Genomic DNA, 23,403 nt, shown 5'->3' with positions numbered 1-23,403 from the left:
GCCTGATAGCTGGCCCCTTCCTGCATGATTCGACATACACACGTTTGGTCGAAATCACAAGTTAAGGGCTAGGGTTTGTCTAGGCCTCATCTAGATGTGGAGCGATCGCTTACAACCATTCAGATATGGTGCACAAGTTAAGTTAGGGTTTGTCAGGCCCAGGTCCTTCTGTTTTTTTCTCTTCTAGGTATTCTTTTTCTGGTTTTCTATGTTTTTTCAAAAAATTATGTTCTCTGTACTAAATTTGTTTTTCTAAAATATGGTGCACAAATTTCAAATACACACCGAATATATTTTTAATATGGTGAACATTTTCCAAATGCACAGAGAACAATTTTTTAATATACAAATGAACATTTTTTCTCATAAAGTGATTTTTAAAAAATATATGTTTTCCTTTTTTAACTGTAGGGTGAACTATTTTTCATGTATGATCACCATTTCTTTTATACAAATTGAACTTTTTTAGTGTAGGGTGAACTATTTTTCATGTATGATCACCATTTCTTTAATACAAATTGAACTTTTTTAGTGTAGGGTGAACTATTTTAATTATACGATGAACATTTCTTTTATCCAAACTGATTTTTTTGTTGTAACCTTTTTAATATACAATGAACATTTTTTTTGTGCAAACTGAACTTATTTAAATGTAGGTGCACTTTTTGGCTGGTTTTAATACAAAAAATGAAAAATAATAAAACTTTGCAAATTTGAAAAGGTAAGAATGAAAAGAGAAAAATAAAAGGTAGAAAGTATAAAAAAGAAAACCAGGAAAAGGAAATATACATAAAAGATAACGAAAAGGAAAAGGAGAAATGAAGAAAGATAAAAACCGCTCAAAACTAGAGAAACCCAGCTAAAAGAAAAAATAACAAAGAACAACAGCCTGGAAGCTTCCTGAAATAGGCAGAGCTCGTAGGAACCTTCCGAAAACTACTTGCTCACGAAACGATGCTGCTTCGTGAATGGGTCGGCCCACTTGGGATCGCTATTTAGCAAGAAGTACCTTATTCCTCGCTATAAGTGATATATAGCATTTGGGTAGCCTAAGTACAACCTCTACTGCAGCACTAACCTGTTGGGCATGGGCATTTTTAGTTATTGTTGGTACTCGACGTTTTTATTTGTTGTTGCTGCATGAGATAAAAAAAGAGGGAAAAACAGACAAGCCTACAACGGGTCAAATCTTGGCTTCTAGAAAAAAAACTTAAGCCTACACATGAGAGTTCCTTGCTTGTCAAAGCAAAGTCTAAAAAAATGGAGCCTAGAGTTTTAGCCTTCCTACCCCTTGTTTCAGGGTGTTATTGGTCACGAAGAAACAAAACATTAGTGTAATTAGCATACAAAAAAATATGGATATAAGGGATATCAAAAATGATAACAGACAGACAACAAATCATATATGGGACGGAGGGAGTACTTGTTGTGTGATTCAGTTTGTAAGTGAGATACCCAGGTTTTTGTCTCTATCATGGTTGTAAAATAATTTATTTTGAGTTCACCCCGTGACTCAGTTGCATGTCGAGGGTGGACTTGCAACTGGATTAGAGTTCGGGGGGGGGGGGGGGGGGTTGCATGTCCAGAGTGGACTTGCAACTGAGTCAGGGTTAGGGAGACAACTTGCATGTCGAGGGTGAACATGCAACTGGATCAGGCTTCGGGGGAGGCAATTAGGCAACTTGCATGTCGAGGATGGACATGCAACTAGGTCGGGGGAGGTCAATGGGAAATTCGCATGTTGAGAGTTGACTTGCAACTGGGTCGGGGGGTCATTGCACAATTTGCATGCCGAGAGTGGACTTGCAACTCGGTAGTGGTTCAGGGGGAGGGGCAAGTTGCATGTTGACGGTGGACTTACAACTTGGTTAGGGTTCAAGGGATAAATTGCATGTTGATGGTGGACATGCAACTAGGTCAGGGGGTTAATTGGGAAGTTGCATGTCGAGGATGGACATGCAACTGGGTCCAGGTTTGGGGGCAAGTTGCATGTCGAGGGTGGTAATGCAATTTGGTCAGGGGGGTCAACGGGCAAGTTGCGTGTCAAGGGTGAACATGCAAATAGGTCGGGGCAAGGATGAGCATGCAACTGGGTCGGTTGAGTTTCGGGTCAAGGGTGGACATGCAACTGTGCGGGGTGTGTTTGCATGTCGAGGGTGAACATGCGATTGTGTGGAGGTGAGTTGTGAGTCGTGTGTGCATATGCAAGTAGGTCAAAAATGCGAGTTGGGTGTCCAGGATGGACATGCAACTGGGCCAAGAGGCGAGTTGTGTATAGAGGATGGACATAAACCTGGGTCAGGAGGCAAGTGGTGTGTCGAGGAGGACATGTAACTAGGACGGATGAGTTGCGTGGCGAGAGTGGACATGCAACTAGGTCGGGCGAGTTGCATGTCAAGGGTGAACATGTGACTGGATCGAAAGGGCGAGTTTGCGTGTCCATGATGTACATGTAACTAAGTCGAAAGGGCGAGTGGCTTACAACAACATCTCCCTCGGCGCCAAAATAAATAAATAAATTATTAAATCACGACAGCAGAAACGGGGCACAACCTTCTAGAAGTACTATGATTCTACATGCAACTGATGGATCGGTCTTGCCTAACCTCAAGCTAGCTGCACAGCTACACCATCACCCGTGATACCCCACCCCCTCTCCCCTTTAAGGAGAAAAAATAAAATTAAACAACCTAATAAAAAAATTGCACAAATATATACAAAAATTGCTTTTTTCAATAATATGCAAGAATGAACATATAAAATGGAATTTTGCAAAAAGATGTTTTCTAAGCATAATTAATTAGTGGAATCATATTTCCCTTAAAGAAGAAAATTAAATAAAATTGAAACAAAATCAAAATAATAGTCTTTTTTAAGGTAAAATAAATTAGTGGCATTGATATTACCCGGCTCCGGCAAGGGAGGGGAGGTGACGGTGCCGTGCCTTCGGCTCGCTTCACTGATTGTAGTCGTCACTAGGTGGTCTACAATATGGATGTAATTTTTATTATTTTTAGTGTTCGCTGTACTGCTATGATTGAAAATGAATAGATCAAAAGTTTTCCACCAAAAAAGAGATATTACCCTTTAAGAAGAAGAATAAACTAAAACAAACTAAAAAAATCAAAATAAGGAAGTTTTGTAAGGAATGAAATAGTGGCATTGTTATTACCACTAAAAACTAAAATAAATAACGACAAACTAAGACACAATTTACACATAAATTTCAACTTTTATAATATGTAAAAATATGCATATAGTAGTGAAATTTTTCCAAAAAAAGGTTTTCTAAGAAGGAATGAATTTGCCGCATTTGTATTACCCTTAACAAAGAAAGTAAAACAAAAAAAACAAAACAATGAAGTTTTCTAAGAAACAATGAATTAGCTCAATTGGTATTACCCTTTACAAAGAAATTAAGATAAATAACAAATATTGAGAAAAATGCACACAATTTACACATAAATTGCACTTTTTATCACATGCAATTATAAGCATATAATAATGGAAATTTTGAAAAAATATGAAGTTTCCTAAGAAGGATTAACTTAGTGGCATTTGTATTACCCTTCAAGAAGAAAGAAAATGAAATAAAACCTAAAAAATCAAAATAATGAAGTTTTCTAAGGAAGAATGAACTAGCTGCATTGGTATTAACATTTAAGAAGCAATAGAATGGAAATAATCCAAGACAAACAATGACAATATTTGCATGCAGTTTACGTAGAAATTGCACTTTTTATAATATGCAAGAATAAACGTATAATAGTGAAATATTCGTAAAAACAATTTTGTAAGAAGGAATGAAATAATAGCATTCGTATTACTCTTAAAGAACAGAGTAAAGTAAAATTAAAACAAAAGTAAATTCAAATTAATGTTTTTTTTCTAAGGAAGAATGAATTTGTGGCATTCGTATTACCATTTAATAATATATAAAATTGAAAACTAAAAAAATAAAAATAATGAAGTTTTCTAACAAAGATGAATTAGTGCATTAGTATTACCCTTCAAGAAGAAAGAAAATAAAAACATATCTAAAACAAACAATGACAAAAAATTCACAAAATTTATGCTTTCCAAAAATGCAAAAATAAGCATATAATAGTGGAATTTTCTCAATTTCAAGTTTCCGTCAACTTATACATAGCTAAAGTGATATAGAGGCACGGTTGCATCTTGTTATGCTCGTTCCACTAACTGATAATGCCCCGCACGTTGCTGCGGAAATTTTCGGAAATGAACTTATCAGAAAATAAGAGAATAATAGTGCACCACATTCAACCTAGAGGGAAATGGAAGTGGATGCATGTTATATTATCTTGTGACATTCAAGTTCAATTATTTACTAAATAAAAATAAGTATTAATAATGTGGAGGGCTTTGATGTGCTTGATGATGTGGAGGGCTTGCATGTGGTGGAAAATGGAAAGTGAAAAGTTGAATGGTTGAATGACATTTGATGATGCGGAGGGCGTGCATTTTGTGAAAAGTGAAACATTGATTGGTTGCGTGGTCTTGGTGATGTGGATAAACTTGTATGCACATTTAAATGGGAGATGGCATGCGTGAGGAATATATGATGAGGTGGATAGGCTGCATGTGAAGACAAATAAGGTGATGGGAATAAACTTCTCAAGTATATAAGATAAGAGCTAATTTTTTACAATAATACATTTTTTATTAATTTTCAAAAATATTATGCCGAATTTGTTTTTCTTAATAATACATCGTTGGCCTACTGCTGGACGACTGGAACCTGTCATCCAGGAGGAAGCAAATTGGTCTCATGTCGGCTATACGGAGGCGCCCCATTTTCTTAGCCCTAGGTTTCCTGCTTTTGGGCTCTCGCTTATATTTTGGGCCACCATTTCCCGCCAGTATCCCCCGCCACATTTTCGCGCTCTCTAGTTCCCGCCATATTTTCCCACTTTCTAATTCCCGCCACATTTTTCCACTCTCTAGTTCCTGCCGGTATCTCCTGCCATATTTTCCCGCTTTCTAGACATCTCGGCTGACATCATTTTCTTTTCAACGGTAACAGACAACTATTAAGTAGCATGACAAAATAAAAATATTCACACACCTAAAATTTTTAACTCTAAATATATTACGGATATTACCGGAGCAACTACAAATATTGACATAACTAAATATTTGGCATCTAAATATATTACGGATATTACAGGAGCAACTACACGTACTGACGCACCTAAAAATTTGGTATCCATGTATAGTACGGAATATTACCGGAGCAACTAAAAATATTCACACAACCAAATATTTGGCATCTAAATATATTATGGATACTACCGGAACAAATAACAATATTCACACACATAATATATTTCACATCGAAACATATTACCGAATACTAACGGAGCAACTATGACAGAGAAAACGTATGTTGAATTACACCCTTGAAGCGTGTGAAGCAACGACGAACGGCGACCTTCAATCACCAGAGCCGGAGCCGGAGACTACACCACACTGCCGGAGCTTCACCTCCACCACCTACACCACACTGCCCGAGCTACACCTCCGCCACCTCCACCTCCACCACCACCACAACCTCCAGCAATGTGCTCAAAAAAACCTCCAAGAAAATGCTCACCGCGACCACCACGAGCTACCCCATCAGTAGATTGAGGTCTGCCTTGCCTCCGCCAACTATCTACAACGCATCCACGGTGGCAAATCGGCAAAAAAAATTGGCTCGGATTGGTGTACAAATGAGAGTGTTTTCTAGTGGGGAAGAGAAGGAACGAAGAACAGGAAGAACAGAGGAAGAAAAGGGGCCTGGCGCGGGCTGCCATCCTCTCATCCTGCAGCTGGGCGACAAGGGTGTGTCGGCTGGGCCCAGCCACCGACGGGAATCGCCGCGACATGGTCTAGCCACTCGTCGGCCGCCACATGGACGAGAGGCCAGCTGTCGGCACCCGATAGGACGACGGGACCCAGTCGTCTACCGGTCAGTCAGACGACAAGATCAGTCGGCCGACGATGTATTTAAAAAAAATCAGCGTAATATTCCTGAAAAAAAAACAATGTATTATTTTAAAAAATAGCAATGTCAAGGACTCAATACTCATTGCACGAACCAAATGCTATTCTAATTGCAAAAGGAAAAAAAAAAACCAATGCTATTTTTAGAAAATCGCACTTCTACATGCAACCGTGAACAGGCTGCGGTCTGCGACAGTAGCATCGTTTGCTGAAGAACAGAAGAAAAAAAAATTAAGGGCAGCAGTCCAAGATTAGGAGGAAATCACTCACCACTTGGCAAAAATGGACATGAGCGATGGGGCAACTCCCTTTCGCTCCTCACGTTCATCCACCATATTCGCGTACGTCCTCCAATATTCAAAGTAGACATAGCCTTCTCCTGAACAAGTTAATCCCCCCCTTGACCTCGGAGCGCCCAATAATCCTCGACGCCGGCGCGCGATGGCAAGGACGCCGGCCTCGGACGACGACGACGATGGCCCGCCCACGTACACCGTGGCACGCGGGACTCGCCGTGACCCCCGGCTCAAGGACCTCGGCATCTCCTGCATGCTCAACACGGAGGTGGCCGCGCTCCTCGCCGTCATCCGCCGTCGTCCGGACCCCTACGCTTACCTCCCTCCGGCGGTCGCCGCTGCGGAAGAGGCCGTGTTCGCAGGCCTCATCCAGTCCCTCAAGAGCCTCCGTGCCCTCCTCTTCCAGCCCCGCCACGGCGCGTGGCGCTGCTCCGACCCGTCCATGTACCTGTCGCCGTTCCTCGACGTCGTGCAGAGCGAGGAGGTCCCGCCGGCGGCCACCGGCGTCGCCCTGTCGTCCGTGCTGAAGATCCTGCGGATCGACGTGTTCGACGAGTGCTCGCCGGGCGCCCGGGACGCGATACAGGCCATCCTGACCGCGGTCACCAACTGCCGCATAGAGCGCATCGCGGACGCCGGCGCCGAGGAGGCCGTGCTCCTCCGCGTGCTGCAGGTGCTCGCCGCGCTTCTCCGCGCCCGCGCCGCGCCCCTCCTTTCGGACAGCGCCGTGTGCACCGCGGTCAACACGTGCTTCCAAGTGGTGCAGCACGCGGCCAGCAGCCGCGGCAGCGAGCTCCTGCAGCGCACGGCTCGGCACTGCATGCACGAGATCCTGCAGGCCGTCTTCGCCCGCCTGCCGGACATCCGCGAGGACGCTGAGGACGACATGTCCGTCACCTCCGCGGCAGGCTTCGGCGCGCGGTGCATGGTTGATGTCTTCAACTTCCTCTGCTCGCTGCTCCTCAATGCCCCCGACATGGTGATGACGCCCGAGGGGCACGGCGCGTTCACCTCCGAGGAGGACGTGCAGCTCTTCGCCCTGGTGCTGCTCAACTCGGCCGTGGAGCTCGGCGGCGAGGCCATTGGCAAGCATCCCAAGCTCTTGCGCCTCATCCAAGATGATCTTTTCTACCACTTGATCTACTACGCCACGGAGTGCAGCCCTCTGGTCCTCTCAATGATCTGCAGCACGGTTCTCAACCTGTACAACTTCTTGCGCAGGTATGCACCCTTAATCATGTCATCCGAGTCTGTGGTTGCTCCTGTTTTGAATGGCATCTTGTTCCAGGTTCCTCAAGCTCCAGCTGGAAGCATTCTTCATGTACGTGATACTCCGAGTTGGCAGCGGTGCGAGCGGGATGCAGCTGCAGGAGGTGGCGATCGAGGGGCTCATTAGCTTTTGCCGGCAGCCAACCTTCGTGATCGAGATGTACGTCAACTATGACTGCGACCCACTGATGCGCAATGTCTACGAGGAGGTCGGCAAGCTGCTCTGCAAGGCGGCGTACCCGCTGTCGAACCCGATGACGACCGTTCAGCTCCAGGCGTTCGAGGGCCTCGTCAACATGATCACCACCATCGCCGACAACGTGGAGGTCGAGAAGGCCCCAGACCAGGAGGCGTACAACGTGGAGATCTCCGAGTACCGGCTGTTCTGGCTGGAGCGGTGGGACTCGAGCGACGACCATGGCCACGAGACCTGGGTGGACTTCGTCCGCAAGCGCAAGCTCAAGAAGAAGAAGGTGGCCATCGCCGCCAACCACTACAACCGCGACGAGAAGAAGGGCGTCGAGTTCCTCAAGCTGTGCCACCTGGTGCCCACCCCGCCGGACGCCAAGAGCATGGCCTACTTCCTGCGCTACTCGCCAGGCCTCGACAAGGTCAAGATCGGGGAGTTCCTCGGCGACCCGGACGAGTTCAACCTCAAAGTGCTCAAGGAGTTCACCGACACCTTTGACTTCACCGGCTCCATCCTCGACACCGCGCTCCGCACCTACCTGGAGACGTTCCGGCTGCCGGGAGAGTCGCAGAAGATACAGCGCGTTCTCGAGCACTTCTCGGAGCGCTTCTACGAGCAGCAAACGCAGGAGGTGTTCGCGACAAAGGACGCCGCCTTCATCCTCTGCTACTCCGTCATCATGCTCAACACCGACCTGCACAACCCCCAGGTGAAGAAGAAGATGTCGGAGGATGACTTCATCAGGAACAACCGCGCCATCAACTCCGGCAAGGACCTTCCCAGGGAGTACCTGTCCGAGCTCTTCCACTCCATTGCGGTGAACGCCATCACCATGTTCAGCCAGGGCGCCACCAACGTTGAGATGACCACCAGCCGGTGGGCAGACATCGTCAAGCGGTCGCGCTCCATCGAGCCCTTCACGCCCTGCGACTTCAAGCACAAACTCAGTCGTGAGGTGTTCATTGCTGTCTCCGGGCCGGCCGTCGCGACGTTGGCCGCCATATTCGACTACACGGACGACGAGGAGATCCTGAACCAGTGCGTGGAGGGCTTGATCTCTGTGGCGCGCATTGCACGCTACGGGCTGGAGGACGTGCTTGACGAGCTCCTCTGCTGCCTCTGCAAGTTCACGACGCTGCTGAACCCCTACGCCACCACGGAGGAGACCATCTTCACTTTCAGCAATGAGCTCAAGCCGAGGATGTCAACACTGGCTCTCTTCACCATCGCCAACAGGTTCGGCGAGTCGGTGCGAGGCGCTTGGAAGAACATCGTCGACTGCCTGCTCAAGCTCAAGCGGCTCAGGCTGCTACCCCAGTCGGTGGTCGAACAGGACGGCAGCGTGTCCAGTCGTTTAGGCCCTCGCCCCAAGTCAGATTCAGCCGCCATTTTCCCCTCGTCGCACCGTGGCGCCGGGACAAGCCGGCATGTGTCCGGCATGATCGGCCGGTTCTCGCAGTTCTTGTCTCTCGACGGCGGCGGCGAGTCGCTGCTCTGCGTCGGCAACGAGTTCGAGAACAACCTCAAGATCATCCAGCAATGCCAGATCGGCAGCATGTTCACGGAGAGCGGGAAGCTGCCTGACGAGTCGCTGCAGAACCTTGGGCGGGCGCTCATCTTTGCGGCCGGTGGCAAGGGCCAGAAATTCAGCACCCCGATCGAGGAAGAGGAGACCGTGGGCTTCTGCTGGGATCTCATCCTGCTCGTCTCCCTGGCCAACCTTCAGCGCTTCGCGTCCTTCTGGCAGCACATGCACGACTGCTTCACGGCCGTGTCCATGCTGCCGCTCTTCTCGCCGTGCCCTTTCGCGGAGAAGGCCATCGTTGTGCTCTTCAAGGTCGCGGTGAAGCTGCTCCCGGGACAGGCCACCCCCGACCGCCTCGCCGAGGAGCTCATCTGCAAGTCGATCAACTTGATGTGGAAGCTTGACAAGGAGATCCTCGACACGTGCTGCGAGGGCATCTCGGAGTGCATCGTGAAGCTGATCATGGAGCACGCCGGGAGCGTGCAGACGCCGCTCGGGTGGAAGACGCTGCTGCATCTGCTGTCCGTCACCGGCCGCCACCCGGAGACCTTCGACCAGTCCGTCGCGGCCATGATCAAGCTGATGAGCGACGGGGCGCACATCTCGCGGTTCAACTACGCGGCCTGCATCGAGGCGGCGTTCGGTTTCGCCGCGCTCAAGATCAGCCCCCTCGAGATTAGCACCAAGATCCTCGAGCTGATGGCCGAGTCCGTGAACTGGCTCGTGCAGTGGCACAAGTCCGGGTACTCTGATCCGGGGAGCAGCAGCAGCGGCAACAGCTCGTCGTCGGTGGAGGACGCGTCGCGGATGGGCAACCTGGCGACCAACATGTTCATCAAGCTGGCGGAGACGCTGCGGAAGACGAGCCTGGTGCGGCGGGAGGAGATCCGCAACCAGGCCGTGACGGACCTCGGCCGGAGCTTCGCGCTGGCCGCCGCGGGGGACCTGGACTTCGGCCCTGCGGGCTGCCTGGCATGCTTCAACCTCGTCATCTTCGCGATGGTGGACGACCTGCACGAGAAGACGCTCGAGTACTCCCGGCGAGAGGGCGCGGAGCGCGAGACGCGGAGCATGGAGGGCACGCTCGCCGCGGCGACAGAGCTGCTGGCCGACGTCTTCGTGCTGTTCCTGGGGACGCTGGCGCAGGGGCCGGGCTTCCGGACGTTCTGGCTCGGCGTGCTGCGCCGGATGGACACGTGCATCAAGTCCGACCTGGCAGCCGGCGGCGGCGCCGGCGTGATGCAGGAGCTGGTGCCTCGGATGCTCAAGAGGATGATCGTCGAGATGAAGAACAAGGAGGTGCTGGTGCAGAGAGAAGGAGACGAGCTCTGGGAGATCACCTACATCCAGATCCAGTGGATTGCACCTGCCGTCAAGGAAGAGCTGTTCCCCGAGTAGCTAACTACTAGTTCACCTCACAGAATAATGTTTGAACTTTGAAACAACAGGAAAATTAGATTCATACTCAAAAGTCCTATTATGAGCTCGAGCTTAGATGGACTCGATATCATAGCCGTCAGCTTTTCCCGAGATTCCCGTCGCTGCATGTATTTCAGTCCGTATATGGGCAAGTATGCGCCGCTTTTTTCCACGTCCTGGCCCACCCAGCGGTTGCTTTCAATGCAACGGCCGTCATACCCACAACGCCGGCTCAGACAGGGACACCGAATGTTGGGCTACGGCTTAGAAGTTTGCTGCTAAACGGACGGCTGCCTCCCATTGCCTTATCTTCTTCATCCTCGCTTGGAAGAATCAGATCGGAGATGGCAAGCTCCTCCTCTATCCGCCCCAGTCTCCACACCCCTGCTCATCCCTATCCTGAAGCTCTCATCCAGCGAATCCTCCCCATCTCTCTCACCTGCTGTTCTACTCGCCGGCGTCGATCTACTCCGACCTATCGCCGGCGATTCTGCTTGCCGCTCCTGGAGCGGCCCACCATTCCGGTCGCCACATGTCCACCCTCTCTTTTTATTTGAATCCGCTCATGATTCATGATGATTTCCTAGTCGAATGATTTTTTTGTTCTTGCTCACATGCACTTATTCTCAGATTAAAGATCTATACCACTTAGTGATTCAAAAAAATTGAGACCATAGTGCATGCACTCAATCTTGTTCCGCTTACCACGCACTACTCGTCCAATCCTGCCTACTGATTCCTAGTTAATTAGATTCAGACCACCAATGCAGCTGTAATTTAAGGAAAACGTTGTACATGCATAGCCCAAGTACATTTACTCTGCATCTTTAGTATATATCTTGATTTATTTTTTCAGAAAAGAAAGTTTCAGATTTATTTGCAAGAAATACATAAGCAATGGTTATTGGGTTCATTTTTTTCTAATTTGCAAAAGTCTGAATGTTCCCTTTGCCTAAATGCCTGATTTCCATGCTTAATTTTCTAGTACACCATCCCATGCTTATTTTCGCCCATTAATCTTTTGCAGCAAAAAAATGTCGGATGAAGGCAGTTGTGCGGCGGACACGGGTGATGAGAAACTTCTAACTGATAGCGAGGATTCAGCTCAGAGTGGTGTCCGCCCATTGCCGCAAGCACCAACTTCCTGTATGTCTATCAAGCATGTTGTCGAGGTCATTCAGACTTTCAACGAGTACAAGCGATTTCTTGTTAAGAGCATTGGGTTTGGTGGAATGCTTGATCTCCAAATGCTGCAGAAATTAAATTTTAAATTCAGCGCCTGGACAATGAGCAAAGTAAGCACCACCTGCGGGCCATCGTCCTGGCTGAGAACAAAATGCTGCCACTAGTCAACTATACATCGACCTCCCACACGATGCTGCCACAACTGTTTTCGGCCGGAGGAGTAATGATCTTCCCGGTCGCAAGTATGTATCTCGTCTTGGATTCCAGACAGACCCCTGGTGCAGGGGAGTTGTCCCTGGTGCAGGGGAGTTGTCCCGTACCCATCACAAGCTGGTGTTGCTCAACTAATTGAACATCACTTCATGACCGCTGTAGATAGCGAGCTAGCGGGGTAATTGCGCGCACCATTTATCTAATTAAATTCACCATATAAAGCATGGCTATTGTTTCTCGTATTCCTGGTACTAACAGCATGACCACTCTTTTTTTGTAGGAACTTTATTGTTCACGAGGAGCCAAGATTTATTAGTGTCACGGGTTTTGTCATACGCGGTCAGCTCGTTGGCAACAACATAATTGGTCATGAACTGATGTCCATTCTTTCCGTCGGTTTGCTCAACTTGATTATCAAGCCGAGTCCGAGAACCCGTACTTAAGCTGGAGGCACCCAATTGAACCTGAATTCTCCGGAAGCTTCTTAGTTCACTACCCGTGACATCTTCCACCATTCTTCCAGATGTATTATTTGAATTCAGTTTTCACTTTATTCCATTTTTTGTTTACCATGCGCCTCGATGTGCAAGCAGACTCTTGTGTTGTCTGATTCCGACTTCTTGCACACGGTGTCGATCCAGAAGTAGCTCTCTGCTGATTCTCTGAAGTATGATCTAACATCGTCCCAAATGGTAAAGTTGTCAATTGCATTTTTCTTTTCCTCCATTTTTTGGGGTACCATCTTCAACTCCATGTATTCACAAGTCCCTTTCATATGTCGTTCCATCTATCAGTTCATCACTGCAGTCCTTAATCAATGTCCTTGATCCTCTGTATCACAAAAATGCATCGGCTCTTACGCATAAGGATCGCAATCAAGCAACTGCTTGGAAGCTCCACAGTGCATTATTCGCATGCCTCCATGAATTCTATGGCGGATGGCCATCGGTCAAGGAAAACTGGCGGATGAAGCATGGACCTACGACAGATGCCATATTTTCCTCGTAAGTGACAACAAGACGTCACTAATACCCTCAGCTCAATCATTATGTTTTCAATCTGAACCATATGTTTTTTCGCATTATTTTCAGCGCTGAGTCAGGTGCATGCGCCATACACATTGCTCGACAGTTTGATGGGGAGAAGCTTAATTAAGTTAACACTTACCAAGGCGAGTTTCATCTCTAATCCTCCTCATTGTTGTATGCTTGCATCTACACATCATATGCCTTTTGTTTTGCAAAATGAACATGCAAACCTCTGTTGACACATCGATGCATATTTTGTTCACAGCCAAACATTTTGAAAACCAAGAACGATGCCTTGCATGAATGCTTGAAGCTACGGGGCAACTTCTCAGAACTTTCCCACAAGGCACTGTGGAAGGTTTTAGCGGGATCCGACTCCGCCTTCGATGACTAGGGGTGGGGCCTGCATTTCGTATACAGCTGACAAAACAATCAAGTCCCACGTGTCGTAGTTTATTCGTCCCCATCTCGTAGAGTGCTTTTGGGTTGTAAGTTCTTGCTTTTGGCTTTTCGGATTTCATATCTGATTGAACCATGTAATTTACATAATGATGCATATCATCTGTTCACCGTACCCTTAAACGACATTCACCTGGTTGTGCTATGGCATGTTATATAAATCTCGTTTTATCTATGTTTATTATGAGCCACTCAGTAAATAACAACATGCCTTTGTAAGTAAATTGTAGATAACCTTTATGGGTTTTAACGGTCCAAACTTTTCCCAAATGTCTTAAAAAAGGAACTTGTATTTGTCTACAAGATTTACACAAAATGTCAAATCCAAGCTTACCTCTGTCACATAGCACTTAATTATGCTCGTACCACAAAGGTCTACTGTATCAACACCAATGCTACAGGAATGTACATCACACAAACATTCCTGCCATTTTTGGTGGCATTTCTTCTGCTCTCCGACAAACATAAATATAAACATTTTTGGTGGCATTTCCCATAGCATTTCACATGAAAGCCAAACACCAACTTTTGTCACAGACACATTTGAACTAGTAAATCAGTCATTTACATAGATAATGTTTCGAAGCAAACCACATTTGAACCAAAATGAGATGTCATCACCAGTGATCACACAGGTTCCATCCGAAAGTCCTGTCCTCCAATCCGTAGGAGGTATGGACACAAAATACACACCTTTTCCCCTTCTTCGGCATTTCAGTCTAACCATTCGCAGTAGGGGCAAGAAGCACCCCCACACCAGCAGGACTGCAGGAGGGATGGGAGCTAAGACAACAAACCCCACCCCACTGTGTTGGATTTTGCACCTAATTACTACTTCCAGTACACAATTCATTCGACATTAACGCATAATTTACATAAGTAGATAAAGAGGCAAATACTACTGCCTTGCCAAGAATGGCACATCCTCGATCATGAAGCTTGGGAGTTCACCCTTGTTCCCCTTCATCGAAATCACCTCGTACGCAAACTGCTTCTGCAGGTAAGCCAGCTCATTCTTGAAAACATTTTTTGAGTTTCACCAGTTAGTCATTTCAAATCACAAAAAAAATCATACATCTTTTCATCTCCAGGGTTTACACATTTTTATTCGTACCTCACCCGGATACAGGCCATTGTAGTACCTCCAGTAGTGCCCAAGGTAGATCCAGCTGTCCTTGCTGCAAAGGATCACAGATATAGAGCTCAGGCATGCACAAGTCTTTTTTGTAGGCCCAGATGTACTCGCACAACAAGATACTTACATCTCACATGGCTCTTTCATGTTGTAGGCATATGTGACGCTCCAGCCGTCCTCCAGAACATACCAGTCTGTGAAGTGGTCACGTTGGACTCTCTGAAGTGTTCTCAGTACCAGGTTCACATTCCCCTCGTGTTTCACACTCATCTCATCATCATGAATGCTCGTCTCCGCTGGATCCATGCCAAGAAGAGTTCTTTCCGCAACGTCCACAACATAAAAAGGAGAATCCGTCCATCATTGGTGCAGGAAGGAACAACTGCACATTTTTAAAAGTAAAGCAAACATGAAGACAGGTATGGAATTCATTCCTTTTTCCCTACAATGCAACGAAATATCATCAAACTTTCATTTCACATACCTTCATTGTCCACTGTAACTTGTACCGAAGTACATCTTCATCCATCATTCTGGCGAGAAGGTCATAGTTCAGGTCATCAGAGTTATACATCAGGTGTTCCTGTTAACAAGTTTCTCTACTGTTAGCTAATGAGTCTATACAGTAGGGTGTCCCCGATGAAAATTTTATCTACTACCAGTAAATGAGATAGTTGCTCATACCACAAATCGGATGTCGAATAGATGCCTCCACCTTATCTTTCATTTGCCATACATCCGTGCATCCTTACTAATCAGCATACGTGAAAAGGTTGTCCAGCCAAGTATTGTTAATTGACCATCAGGCCTAAACTCATGTATGAAATCATCCCCATTGAGGAGGACCAAGGTCATGACCAGGTGCTTGAACCATTTCTTGCACACATTTTTCCCCATTTGGGTGTAGAGGTATTAAGTTTTTTGATAGAATCGCATGCACATTACCAAAATGAAGGACAAATAGCAAGGCCCACTTGTCACGATCACTCCTCACACTATGCACCATCTTGTCATAGAATTGCAGTACATTTTGAGCAATTCGTATTTCATGTCTTAGCCCAACTCTACCAGGAAACATTTCCCCCATCTCATCCTTCACCTCAATCCTTACTATCCCCACTGGCAACCTCAGATTCCTTGCCATTCTTTCAGACACAGGTGCTGCAAAATCAACATTTTCTTGTAGGCAATCAAAAAAGTTTTCAACCTCCATATATTTTTCTTATATCCGAATTAATATAACAAAGAATTACACCTGTTGCCCTTCCAGCATTGTAATCTCTAGTGCTTCTCTGAACCAACGGATCTCTATCCAACTGAACTTGCGGGTTTAACGTGCCTGCTGCATTGAAAGAATCGTAATTAGCTTCTAATTCAAGATAGTGGCATAATGGACACGACAATATCACCTAAGTTCCTTTCAGAAAAAAATTCAAGCCACAACTTATTTTGTACCTCGAATCATGCTGTCCGCCAGCCCTGCTGCTACCCTTGAGCTCCCGCCAACTTCCGACACTTCCATCATTTTTGCTTGGAAGTGTGAATCTTTAGCTCCTACCTCCGCAAATACATCCTTTGTCTTCTTCACATCATCTTCTGCATGGTCCTATCTCCGGAAACACATCTATTGTCTTCTTCACATCATCTTCTACGTGGTCCCTGTTTATCTTCCCACACAAATTATGTAACAACCTCTTTGTGAACAGAACATTTTCCATTGATCCAAAGAAACCTCCAATGATAATGTACACCTTTGCTAAGTTCACATTGTTCTGCCTTAAGTGTTTTACGAGGTCTCTGTGTGATGCCCGGATAATTAGGCTACAGTAATCCCACGTTAATGATGTTGGAAATATGCCCTAGAGGCAATAATAAATGGTTATTATTATATTTCTGTGTTCATGATAATAGTCTTTTATTCATGCTATAATTGTATTGTCCGGAAATCGTAATACATGTGTGAATACATAGACCACAACCTGTCCCTAGTAAGCCTCTAGTTGACTAGCTCGTTGATCAACAGATAGTCATGGTTTCCTGACTATGGACATAGGATGTCATTGATAACGGGATCACATCATTAGGAGAATGATGTGATGGACAAGACCCAACTTAAGCATAGCATAAAAGATCGTGTAGTTTCGTTTGCTAGAGCTTTTCCAATGTCAAGTATCTTTTCCTTAGACCATGAGATCGTGCAACTCCCGGATACCGTAGGAGTGCTTTGGGTGTGCCAAACGTCACAACGTAACTGGGTGACTATAAAGGTGCATTACGGGTATCTCCGAAAGTGTCTGTTGGGTTGGCACGGATCGAGACTGGGATTTGTCACTCCGTGTAAACGGAGAGGTATCTCTGGGCCCACTCGGTAATGCATCATCATAATGAGCTCAATGTGACTAAGGCGTTAGTCACGGGATCATGCATTGCGGTACGAGTAAAGAGACTTGCCGGTAACGAGATTGAACAAGGTATTGGGATACCGACGATCGAACCTCGGGCAAGTAACATACCAATTGACAAAGGGAATTGCATACGGATTGATTGAATCCTCGACATTGTAGTTCATCCGATGAGATCATCGTGGAACATGTGGGAGCCAACATGGGTATCCAGATCCCGCTGTTGGTTATTGACCGGAGAGGCGTCTCGGTCATGTCTGCATGTCTCCCGAACCCGTAGGGTCTACACACTTAAGGTCCGGTGACGCTAGGGTTGTAGAGATATATGTATGCGGAAACCCGAAAGTTGTTCGGAGTCCCGGATGAGATCCCGGACGTCACGAGAGGTTCCGGAATGGTCCGGAGGTGAAGAATTATATATAGGAAGTCCAGTTTTGGCCACCGGGAAAGTTTCGGGGGTTATCGGTATTGTACCGGGACCACCGGAAGGGTCCCGGGGGTCCACCGGGTGGGGCCACCTGTCCCGGAGGGCCCCGTGGGCTGAAAGTGGAGGGGAACCAGCCCCTAATGGGCTGGGGCGCCACTTTGGGCCTTCCCCCCATGCGCCTAGGGTTGGGAACCCTAGGGGGGGAGTTTCCCCTTGCCTTGGGGGGCAAGGCAACCCCTTCCCCCTTGGCCGCCGCCCCCCCCCCTTGGAGATCCCATCTCCAAGGGCTGCGCACCCCCCTTGGGGGCCTATATAAAGGGGGGGAGGGAGGGCAGCACACTACAGCCTTTGGCGCCTCCCTCCTCCCCTGCAACACCTCTCTCTCTCGCGCAGAAGCTCGGTGAAGCCCTGCCGGAGAGCCGCTACATCCACCACCACACCGTCGTGCTGTTGGATCTCCATCAACCTCTCCTCCCCCCTTGCTGGATCAAGAAAGGAGGAGACGTCGCTGCACCGTACGTGTGTTGAACGCGGAGGTGCCGTCCGTTCGGCACTCGGTCATCGGTGATTTGGATCACGGCGAGTACGACTCCGTCATCCACGTTCATTGGAACGCTTCCGCTCGCGATCTACAAGGGTATGTAGATCCACTCCTTTCCCCTCGTTGCTAGTAGACTCCATAGATGCATCTTGGTGAGCGTAGGAAAATTTTAAATTATGCTACGATTCCCAACAGTGGCATCATGAGCCAGGCCTATGCGTAGTTACTATGCACGAGTAGAACACAAAGAAGTTGTGGGCGTTGATGTTGCCAATTCTTCTTGCCGCTACTAGTCGTTTCTTGTTTCGGCGGCATTGTAGGATGAAGCGGCCCGGACCGACCTTACACGTACGCTTACGTGAGACAGGTTCCACCGACTGACATGCACTAGTTGCATAAGGTGGCTAGCGGGTGTCCGTCTCTCCTACTTTAGTCGGAACGGATTCGATGAAAAGGGTCCTTATGAAGGGTAAATAGAAATTGGCAAATCACGTTGTGGTCATACGTAGGTAAGAAATCGTTCTTGCTAGAAACCTACAAACCACGTAAAAACTTGCAACAACAATTAGAGGACGTCTAACTTGTTTTTGCAGCAAGTGATATATGTGATATGATATGGCCAGAAGATGTGATGAATGATATATGTGATGTATGAGATTGATCATATTCTTGTAATAGGAATCACGACTTGCATGTCGATGAGTATGACAACCGGCAGGAGCCATAGGAGTTGTCTTTATTATTTTGCATGACCTGCGTGTCATTGAATAACGCCATGTAATTTACTTTACTTTGTTGCTAAACGGTTAGCCATAGAAGTAGAAGTAATCGTTGGCGTGACAACTTCATGAAGACACAATGATGGAGATCATGATGATGGAGATCATGGTGTCATGCCGGTGACGAAGATGATCATGGTGCCCCGAAGATGGAGATCAAAGGAGCATGATGATATTGGCCATATCATGTCACTATTTGATTGCATGTGATGTTTATCATGTTTTTGCATCTTATTTGCTTAGAACGACGGTAGCAAGTAGGATGATCCCTTATAATAATTTCAAGAAAGTGTTCACCCTAACTGTGCACCGTTGCGAAGGTTCGTCGTTTCGAAGCACCACGTGATGATCGGGTGTGATAGATTCTTACGTTCGCATACAACGGGTGTTGACGAGCCTAGCATGTACAGACATGGCCTCGGAACACACGCAATACACTTAGGTTGACTTGACGAGCCTAGCATGTACAGACATGGCCTCGGAACACGGAGGACCGAAAGGTCGAGCATGAGTCGTATAGAAGATACGATCAACATGGAGATGTTCACCGATCTTGACTAGTCCGTCTCACGTGATGATCGGACACGGCCTAGTTGAGTTCGGATCATGTTTCACTTAGATAACTAGAGGGATGTCTATCTGAGTGGGAGTTCATTAGATAATTTGATTATATGAACTTAATTATCATGAACTTAGTCTAAAAATCTTTACACTATGTATTGTAGATCAAATGGCCCACGTTGTCCTCAATTTCAACGCGTTCCTAGAGAAAACCAAGCTGAAAGATGATGGCAGCAACTATACGGACTGGGTCCGGAACCTGAGGCTCATCCTCATAGTTGCCAAGAAATATTATGTCTTAGAAGCGCCGCTAGGTGAAGCACCAATCCCTGAGAACCAAGACGTTATGAACGCTTGGCAGCAGCGTGCTGATGATTACTCCCTCGTTCAGTGTGGCATGCTTTACAGCTTAGAACCGGGTCTCCAAAAGCGTTTTGAGAAACATGGAGCATACGAGATGTTCGAGGAGCTGAAACTGGTTTTTCAAGCTCATGCCCGGGTCGAGAGATATGATGTCTCCGACAAGTTCTTCAGCTGTAAAATGGAGGAGAACAGTTCTGTTAGTGAGCACATACTCAGAATGTCTGGGTTGCACAACCGCTTGTCTCAGCTGGGAGTTAATCTCCCGGATGATGCGGTCATTGACAGAATCCTCCAGTCGCTTCCACCAAGCTACAAGAGCTTTGTGATGAACTACAATATGCAGGGGATGGAAAAGACCATTCCCGAGGTGTATTCAATGCTGAAATCAGCTGAGGTAGAGATCAGAAAAGAACATCAAGTGTTGATGGTGAATAAAACCACTAAGTTCAAGAAAGGCAAGGGTAAGAAGAACTTCAAGAAGGACGGCAAGGGAGTTGCCGCGCCCGGTAAGCCAGTTACCGGGAAGAAGTCAAAGAATGGACCCAAGCCCGAGACTGAGTGCTTTTATTGCAAGGGAAGTGGTCACTGGAAGCGGAACTGCCCCAAATATTTAGCGGACAAGAAGAAGGCCGGCAACACCCAAGGTATATGTGATATACAAGTAATTGATGTGTACCTTACCAGTACTCGTAGTAGCTCCTGGGTATTTGATACCGGTGCGGTTGCTCATATTTGTAACTCAAATCAGGAACTACGGAATAAACGGAGACTGGCAAAAGACGAGGTAACGATGCGCGTCGGGAATGGTTCCAAGGTCGATGTGATCGCCGTCGGCACGCTACCTCTGCATCTACCCACGGGATTAGTTATAAACCTCAATAATTGTTATTTAGTGCCAGCTTTGAGCATGAACATTGTATCTGGATCTCGTTTAATTCGAGATGGCTACTCATTTAAATCTGAGAATAATGGTTGTTCTATTTATTTGAGAGATATGTTTTATGGTCATGCCCCGCTGGTCAATGGTTTATTCTTGATGAATCTCGAACGTGATGCTACACATGTTCATAGTGTGAATACCAAAAGATGTAAAGTTGATAACGATAGTCCCACATACTTGTGGCACTGCCGCCTTGGTCACATTGGTGTCAAGCGCATGAAGAAGCTCCATGCAGATGGACTTTTGGAGTCTCTTGATTACGAATCATTTGACACGTGCGAACCATGCCTCATGGGTAAGATGACCAAGACTCCGTTCTCCGGAACAATGGAGCGAGCAACCAACTTATTGGAAATCATACATACCGATGTGTGCGGTCCAATGAGTGTTGAGGCTCGCGGAGGATATCGTTATGTTCTCACTCTCACTGATGATTTAAGTAGATATGGGTATGTCTACCTAATGAAACACAAGTCTGAAACCTTTGAAAAGTTCAAGGAATTTCAGAGTGAAGTCGAGAATCAACGTGACAGGAAAATAAAATTCTTACGATCAGATCGTGGTGGAGAATATTTAAGTCACGAATTTGGTACACACTTAAGGAAATGTGGAATAGTTTCACAACTCACGCCGCCTGGAACACCTCAGAGAAATGGTGTGTCCGAACGTCGTAATCGCACTCTATTGGATATGGTGCGATCTATGATGTCTCTTACCGATTTACCGCTCTCATTTTGGGGTTATGCTTTAGAGACTGCCGCATTCACTTTAAATAGGGCACCGTCTAAATCCGTTGAGACGACACCGTATGAATTATGGTTTGGGAAGAAACCTAAGCTGTCGTTTCTAAAAGTTTGGGGATGCGATGCTTATGTCAAGAAACTTCAACCTGAAAAGCTCGAACCCAAATCGGAAAAATGCGTCTTCATAGGATACCCTAAGGAAACTATTGGGTATACCTTCTACCTCAGATCCGAAGGCAAGATCTTCGTTGCCAAGAACGGGTCCTTTCTAGAGAAGGAGTTTCTCTCGAAAGAATTGAGTGGGAGGAAAGTGGAACTTGATGAGGTGATAGTCACCCCTTCCGAACCGGAAAGTAGCGCAGCGCGGGAAAATGTTCCTGTGGTGCCTACACCGACTGGGGAGGAAGTTAATGATGATGATCATGAAGCTTCAGATCAAGTTACTGAACTTCGTAGGTCCACAAGGACACGTTCCGCACCAGAGTGGTACGGCAACCCTGTCCTGGAAATCATGTTGTTAGACAACGGTGAACCTTCGAACTATGAAGAAGCGATGGCGGGCCCGGATTCCGACAAATGGCTAGAAGCCATGAAATCCGAGATAGAATCCATGTATGAAAACAAAGTATGGACTTTGACTGACTTGCCCGATGAGCGGCGAGCCATAGAAAACAAATGGATCTTTAAGAAGAAGACGGACGCAGATGGTAATGTGACCATCTACAAAGCTCGACTTGTCGCTAAGGGTTATCGACAAGTTCAAGGGGTTGACTACGATGAGACTTTCTCACCCGTAGCGAAGCTGAAGTCCGTCCGAATCATGTTAGCAATTGCCGCATACTATGATTATGAGATATGGCAGATGGACGTCAAAACGGCATTCCTTAACGGCTTCCTTAAGGAAGAGTTGTATATGATGCAGCCGGAAGGTTTTGTCGATCCTAAGAATGCTAACAAAGTATGCAAGCTCCAGCGCTCAATCTATGGGCTGGTGCAAGCATCTCGGAGTTGGAACGTTCGCTTTGATGAGATGATCAAAGCGTTTGGGTTTACACAGACTTATGGAGAAGCCTGTGTTTACAAGAAAGTGAGTGGGAGCTCTGTAGCATTTCTCATATTATATGTGGATGACATATTATTGATGGGAAATGATATAGAATTCTTGGAAAGTATAAAGGCCTATTTGAATAAATGTTTTTCAATGAAGGACCTTGGAGAAGCTGCTTATATATTAGGCATCAAGATCTATAGAGATAGATCAAGACGCCTCATTGGTCTTTCACAGAGTACATACCTTGACAAGATATTGAAGAAGTTCAGTATGGATCAGTCCAAGAAGGGGTTCTTGCCTGTATTGCAAGGTGTGCAATTGAGCACGGCTCAATGCCCGACCACGGCAGAAGATATAGAAGAGATGAGTGTCATCCCCTATGCCTCGGCCATAGGGTCTATTATGTATGCCATGCTGTGTACCAGACCTGATGTAAACCTTGCCGTAAGTTTGGTAGGAAGGTACCAAAGTAATCCCGGCAAGGAACACTGGACAGCGGTCAAGAATATCCTGAAGTACCTGAAGAGGACTAAGGATATGTTTCTCGTCTATGGAGGTGACGAAGAGCTCGTCGTAAAGGGTTACGTCGACGCTAGCTTCGACACAGATCCGGATGACTCAAAGTCACAGACCGGATACATGTATATTTTGAATAGAGGAGCAGTAAGCTGGTGCAGTTGCAAGCAAAGCGTCGTGGCGGGATCTACATGTGAAGCGGAATACATGGCAGCCTCGGAGGCAGCACAGGAAGCAGTCTGGATGAAGGAGTTCATTACCGACCTAGGGGTGATTCCCAATGCGTCGGGCCCAATGACTCTCTTATGTGACAACACTGGAGCTATTGCCCTTGCGAAGGAGCCCAGGTTTCACA

General features: G+C 46.7%; 1 protein-coding gene and 1 long non-coding RNA gene across 2 annotated transcripts; both read left to right on the top strand.

Moving 5' to 3' along the window:
* Window positions 1–6,271: 6,271 nt before the first annotated feature.
* On the top strand, window positions 6,272–10,737 carry LOC123074618 (ARF guanine-nucleotide exchange factor GNL2-like). Its single transcript, XM_044497413.1, has 2 exons — window positions 6,272–7,523; window positions 7,591–10,737. The coding sequence occupies exons 1-2, from the start codon at window positions 6,448–6,450 to the stop codon at window positions 10,682–10,684; spliced, it is 4,170 nt and encodes a 1,389-aa protein (XP_044353348.1). The 5' UTR covers window positions 6,272–6,447; the 3' UTR covers window positions 10,685–10,737.
* Window positions 10,738–11,003: 266 nt separating this feature from the next.
* Window positions 11,004–13,273, top strand: LOC123074617 (uncharacterized). The gene is made up of 5 exons (XR_006436019.1): window positions 11,004–11,229; window positions 11,733–12,281; window positions 12,384–12,795; window positions 12,898–13,107; window positions 13,195–13,273. It is a non-coding gene; the product is annotated as an uncharacterized lncRNA (long non-coding RNA).
* Window positions 13,274–23,403: the final 10,130 nt, after the last annotated feature.

Source organism: Triticum aestivum, chromosome 3D, assembly GCF_018294505.1.
Source record: "Triticum aestivum cultivar Chinese Spring chromosome 3D, IWGSC CS RefSeq v2.1, whole genome shotgun sequence".
NCBI lineage: Eukaryota > Viridiplantae > Streptophyta > Magnoliopsida > Poales > Poaceae > Triticum > Triticum aestivum.
This window is presented reverse-complemented; position numbering and strand designations above follow the sequence as displayed.